General features: G+C 45.9%; 1 protein-coding gene across 1 annotated transcript in view; it reads left to right on the forward strand.

The window, feature by feature from the left end:
- Positions 1–6,836, forward strand: part of XDH (xanthine dehydrogenase) — a 67,428-nt gene that overhangs the window by 55,298 nt on the left and 5,294 nt on the right. The window contains exons 29-31 of the mRNA XM_015566422.1: positions 1,193–1,267; positions 4,160–4,212; positions 5,419–5,765. Of these exons, the coding sequence (XP_015421908.1) occupies positions 1,193–1,267; positions 4,160–4,212; positions 5,419–5,765 (475 nt within the window). The remainder of the gene's footprint in view (positions 1–1,192; positions 1,268–4,159; positions 4,213–5,418; positions 5,766–6,836) is intronic.

A 6,836-nucleotide genomic window follows, 5' to 3' on the forward strand; every position in this document is an offset into this window, starting at 1 on the left:
TGGAAGGAGCCTCAGGACCCAGTGGAGCGGAGGGCCAGACCAGGGCTTTGGGCCCAGGGAGTCCCTGGGATGGGAGCTGGAATGGTCCTTGCAGGCTCTTGGCTGTGACCATGCCTTGGGCTCTCTTACTGAGCAGAACACTGCTCCTCCAAACGCTGAGCTAAAAGAGAGAACCACCATCACTTCTCTCAGAGTCAGGAAGGATGAGGGGAGGAGGGGGAGGAGAGTTGGAGAAATACAGGGGATTCTGGGGAGACATACTCTTGTTGTGAGAACTGGCCACTGGACAATGGGCTGAAATTGAAATGGGGTGGGCCAGGTCAGACCTACCTGCTTTCTCTACCAGGTGGAGGATATCATCAAACAAATGTGAGACAGTACCTCCTTAGAGAGCCCTCAAGCGTTTTACCTGTTGTCAGTGTGAGAACTGGCTTAGGAAGTGCTTCCCAAGCACAGGACAGTGGTGATCCCTTGGGAAAGGTCTAGTGGCTTCCATCCTAGCCTCGGTGATGTCTTAGAGCAGTGGTCACCAACCTTTTGGACCTCACAGACCACTAGTGGTCCACAGACCACTGTTTGGCGACTGCTGCTCCAAAGGTTTCCTTAAACCAGCGGTCGCAAACCTTTGATTCTGGGGAGTCATACTCTTGTTGTGAGAACTGGCCACTGGACAATGGGCTGATATTGAAATGGGGTGGACCAGGTCAGACCTACCTGCTTTCTCTCCCAGGTGGAGGATATCATCAAACAAATGTGAGACAGTACCTCCTTAGAGAGCCCTCAAGCGTTTTACCTGTTGTCAGTGTGAGAACTGGTTTAGGAAGTGCTCTCCAAGCACAGGACAGTGGTGATCCCTTGGGAAGGGTCTAGTCTAGTGGTTTCCACCCTAGCCTCGGTGATGTCTTAGAGCAGCGGTCACTAACCTTTTGGACCTCACAGACCACTGTTTGGCAACTGCTGCTCCAAAGGTTTCCTTAAACCAGCGGTCGCCAACCTTGCGGACCTCATGGGCCACCAGTGGTCCACGAACCACCGGTTGGTGACCGCTGTCTTAGAGGGTGACAAGACTGTTTGAATGGTGCCCTGGGCACAGCATCCCTGGGAGGTGGCTCAGTGGAGGCCCTCAAGTTTTCCCTGTGCTGGGGCATGCCGGGGGCTGACGGGTCTGGTGTGTGGTGGATGTGTTCTTTAGGAAGCTTGTCAGACCATCCTGAAGAGGCTGGAGCCCTTCAAGAGGAAGAACCCTAGTGGCTCCTGGGAAGACTGGGTAAGTCTGAGCTTCTCCAAGTCGCTTTTGCAAATGAGAGTGAAATGAAGATCAGGAATAGGAGGTGTTGATCTAGTCACACAGCAGGGAGAAGTTGAGGGAGTCTGCATGCTTTCACAGGACAAGTAGATGCTCACTCTTGCTGGACCCCATTTCTCAGTGGTGTTCACAGTTGAGGGAAGTCACTGAGAAAAATGTTTGATCCAGGATTTTGATAGCTCTGTGGGAATTAGGGGTTTGGCTACCCTGAACCCCAGAAGACAGGCTCAGCAAACACACCTCACTGTGAATTCTTCCCTCGGCCTAGTCCCACACCTCATTCGTCCACAGGCTTGATCAGCTGGGTTTTCTTCAAACTCCTTTTCTCAGAGGTCTGCCCCTACCAGCCTCTCCCCTTACCCAGCTTTTGAGTCCGGGTCCATTGAGATTTCATCTGTGAGGAAGCGGGAGGAAGACATTGTACAAGGGTTATATCATTCCTGTGGTTTAGGGAGTCACAACAAGCACTCCTAATAAGAATGAACCCGATTTTCTGATTTCTGGTTGGGAGACCTGCATGTGAGAAACCCTGGGAGGGAAGCTGCAGGAAGGCTCTCAGGTGGGAGACTTTAGCTTCTCCAAGATGCAGAACTATTAATGGTGGCCCTGCTTCACCATCCCCTGTATCAGAATGGGAGAACTGGGCACAGCAGTGACATAATATGTGACTGCACATGAACCAGCTCAGATAGTACAATAGGTTAAAAAAATGAACTCTTTTGGGGGCATGCAGGAGGCAGCTGCTCGATGTTTCTCATCTTACTCAGCCTCCCATAACCTCTCCTTCCCTTCCCATACTCATAGCACCACACACATAAATACCTCACGGAGGGAGGTTGATTTGGGTAGTTTAGGTTTTAGTGTAGATTTGGAAGGTGATGTTAACGTTTTCAACAACAGCCTTTACATAATCTGTTGACCTGAGCTTTGTCCTCAACCATGAGCTGTATAATCCAGTGTTCTTTATAAGCAGATAACCTCAAAAAAGGCCACAATCAAAAAGACATGATCAGGAATGATAGGCACCAAATCTCCTACTGAGTCAGTACTGTATTGAAAATAAGCCATTACTACCACTACCACTATATATGCATATATTTGATTTTATATACATATGGTAAGGGTCTTAAAGAAACTTTTTTAAACCTCTGTTTTCTCATCTATAAAATGAAGATAATAAGAATACTGATCTCATTGAGTTGTAAGAATTAAATGAGATGGTATTATCCAGGCTGAAGAACAGAAGAAAAAAAAGAACAGAATATACAATCATTAAGTACTCCAACATACTTGCAATGGGAGTACCAGAAAAAAAGAGAGAGAAAGAAAGCAGAAAAAATATTCTAATAAATAATGCCTGTAAGCATCCTAAATTAATGAGAAGCATTATCTTCACATCCAAAAATCTCAGCGAACTCCAAGTAGGATAACAAGAAGAAATCTACAGACACATTAAAATAAAAATGATAAAACACAAAGACAAAGTCTTCGAAGTAACATTGCTCGATGTTTCTCATCTTACTCAGCCTCCCATAACCTCTCCTTCCCTTCCCATACTCATAGCACCACACACATAAATACCTCACGGAGGGAGGCTGATTTGGGTAGTTTAGGTTTTAGTGCAGATTTGGAAGGTGATGTTAACGTTTTCAACAACAGCCTTTACAATCTGTTGACCTGAGCTTTGTCCTCGACCATGAGCTGTATAGTCCAGTGTTCTCTATAAGCAGATAACCTCAAAAAAGGCCACGATCAAAAAGACATGATCAGGAATGATAGGCACCAAAACTCCTACTGAGTCAGTACTGTATTGAAAATAAGCCATTACTACCACTACCACTATATATGCATATATTTGATTCCATATACATATGGTAAGGGTCTTAAAGAAACGTTTTTAAACCTCTGTTTTCTCATCTATAAAATGAAGATAATAAGAATACTGATTTTACAGGGTTGTGCTGCATATTAAGTCAGATGATGTGTGCAAATTATTCAATAGCATCTGGTACATAGTAAAGAGCTTTATTATTGACAATAATCATGATGCAAACTATAGCAACAATAAATTAAATCTTAGTGCTGTGCCAGTGCTAGGGATACCCTAGAGCAGCGGTTCTCAACCTGTGGGTGGCGACCCTTTCACAGGGGTCGCCTAAGACCATCGGAAAACACATTTGTAATTACATATTGTTTTTGTGATTAATCACTATGCTTTAATTATGTTCAATTTGTAACAATGAAATTGGGGGTCACCACAACATGAGGAACTGTATTAAAGGGTCCCGGCATTAGGAAGGTTGAGAACCACTGCCCTAGAGAATGTATGTAGTTTAGGAGATAGGGTGGATGGATAGATAGATGGATAGCTTTATTAATAGGAAAGTACCAATACGAACACAGGCATCAAATAAACAATGTAGAGAGTTGCTGTTGTAAAGACTGAGGCAATGGAATAGTGGCAATGGTGTGTGTGCTACACCAGAGAAGACTGGAGTCCTTAACATCAAGTATTCGCTCTGTAGGCAATGGGGAGTCCTTGAACCCTCTAGAGTACGAGAGTGCCATGGGCAGTGCAGTATGTTAAGATGATCACTTGGCTAGGCTGGGTTACACAGCAGTAGGGGGAGGCAACTTGAGGCAGGAAGACCAGTTAGGAGACCATTGTAGTGCTCCGGGCTTTGATGTCAAGGACCTGATGCAGGGGGTGGTGGTGAGGGTGTGAGGTGAGAGCACCAGTCAAGGGTTGATCAACTTCCAGAGAAGGAGGATGAGCATACAAAGGCTTAGTGCTGGGTCATGGTTACTGGAAACCATGCTTACCCCTTCCTAATGGCCATTTCTTCTCCTCAGGTCACAGCTGCCTACCAGGATGCAGTGAGCTTGTCTGCTACTGGGTTTTACAAGTATGTACGGTGGTGATCTCACCCATCTCACAACGTGCTGTCATTTTGGCCTCTCAGGCCCTTCCTAATCCTGAATTCTATCAGCCTGTGGTCAGGAGAGAACAGTTCCATCAAAACTCTGACCTCTTCAGCATACTTCCACTCATTTCAACGTAAAGATGCTCTAAAATACGTGTTACCAAACTACATGCCCAGGAGGCAAAAGCATGAGCTGCCATATCAAGACCCCCATTCTAGTTCTGGTCTTAGTGGACTATTGCCCTTGGGGAAGTCAGTGATTCCCTCTGAACCTGTAACCTCATTTATGACAGAATGGGACAGTTACCAACCACTCCTCTGTCAGCACTCCCCTGTGACAACCAGGGTGTCCTATGTTCTGAGTTACCTACGCAGAAAGACAGTGGAGGTTTCCCCTGGGAGAAGCCTTCTCCCTCAACCCTGCATTGGTGTTCTTCTCATGCAGATTCTGGTCACATTAGCTCACATAATTTCTGTGTAATGTATAGAATACCATAGATACTACTATAAACTCTAGTGTGAGAATATACACACTCGTACACACACACATATATGGGACTCACGCAAAATTAGAATTATAGGAGATAGGATTGAAGAAGAAAAAATGTAAGAGGCCATCTGCTTTTATTAATAACACTTTCCTCAAATCATTTGTTGAAATTTAGAAGGGACTGATAGAAGAAGAGTAACACAGGCAAGAGGCTACTTAAAAGTGCACCCAGGCTGGCCTGAGATAGTGATCTTGTTAATTTCCACCTTGAGGAAGAAGGGCAGGTGAGCCTGTGGGAACAGCCCAGGAGCCAGCGCAGGAGCCTTCGGTTCTGAGATCTTGAATTCTAGCTCATAGATCCTCTGGGGTGTGACTTTCACGTCCTTTGTGAGCTGGGAGAGCTCTGTCAGTTTCCACCACGTAGAGGCCAGCACGCTGACTCTAAACACCGCTCAGCTGTACGGAGTGATTCACCCGAGGGTCATTGGCAAAACAAATCAGTGCTCTGGAATTCCTGGGTTTCATTCACAGGTTAAAATGTCCAAAGCACATGGGCTACTGGGAAGAACAGCTGAATGAAAAAAATAGAGCCTTTGGGTCTTAAGATTTTGTGGGACAAGCCATTTGTGTGTGTTTTTTTTTGGGGGGGGGCATATTCATTTTAATACACATGCAGTATCTTCTCTTTTCTCCCCCAGAACACCCAACGTTGGCTACAGCTTTGAGACCAACTCAGGGAAACCCTTCCACTACTTCACCTACGGGGTGGCTTGCTCGGAAGTGGAAATTGACTGCTTAACAGGGGACCATAAGGTAAGATGTTTGCAAAACTTCAGTACTAAGGGGGGAAAAGAAGAGAAACAACTCAATTATAATACAAACCAAAGACAAACTCTGGTTGGGAAAATAATGCCTTATATCCCAGCTTGGGAAACTTTCTTTAAAGGACCAGAGAGTAAAAACTTTAGGCTTTTGGGGCCACGAAGACACTGCCTCAATGCTATCTTTGCAGCACGAAACAGCCAAGACCTATGGAAACAAGTGAGCATGGCGGTGCGCCCCTAAAGCGTTACTGACACCCTGAATGTGGATTTCACGCAGTGTTCACGTCACCACATATTCTCCTTATTTCTGTGTGTTATTTAATGATGTAAAAACCATTCGTAGCTGTGCAAAGACAGGGCACCGGCTGGATTCAGCCCATGGAACGTAGTGTGTTGACTCCTTCCTTACATGAGCTTCCCAGACTCAGGTTCAAAGCCCTAGGGACTGCAGGCCTGTCCCTCCCACTCACACGTGGGTGTGTGTGTAGTTATTTTGGATTACTGAGACCCTGGTCACTCCCACCCCTTCCCCAGCTGCTCTAAGAACTCAAACTTCAGCAGTGACGGTGGCAGTGGAGACTGGGGACTGCCTGAGCATGCCCAGAGCACTCCGCTGGCGGAAGTACCATCCGGGCTGGCACTTCATAGACTAGGGCAGTGATGGCGAACCTTTTGAGCTCGGCGTGTCAGCATTTTGAGAAACCCTAACTTAACTCTGGTGCTGTGTCACATATAGAAATTGTTTGATATTTGCAACCATAGTAAAACAAAGACTTATATTTTTGATATTTATTTTATCTATTTAAATGCCATTTAACAAAGAAAAATCAACCAAAAATGAGTTTGTGTGTCATAGGGTCACCATCACTGGTCTACAGGGACGCGCCCCATCCCCTTCCCAGGGCTACCAGCCGCAGCATCTTGTCCAATGTTGTTTTTATGTGGGTCTGAACATGTTACCAAGAGGGTCTTCTGCAGAGTGATGCTTAGATGGATGAGAGACCAACCAACTTTTGAGGCAGAAGGCAAATTAGTGGATTGATCTAGAAAGGATTCTCACGCCTCGGAGAACAAGATGAATGGGGAAAACACTGGGCATGGAGCTGCCTGCACACACACATGCCCGCACACACATGCACACAGTCACACACATACACACAGTTTGAGAGGGAGCACGGTTGGATGGAGATGGAGTTTGGAATCAATGTGCAGGCAGTGAGGTCTGAGGTCAGTGAACTTTCCCCTCCTCCTTTCTCTCCCACCCAGGACAACAATGTGCCGAAGCCTGGGTT

This window comes from Myotis davidii, unplaced genomic scaffold, assembly GCF_000327345.1.
Source record: "Myotis davidii unplaced genomic scaffold, ASM32734v1 scaffold238, whole genome shotgun sequence".
Lineage (NCBI taxonomy): Eukaryota > Metazoa > Chordata > Mammalia > Chiroptera > Vespertilionidae > Myotis > Myotis davidii.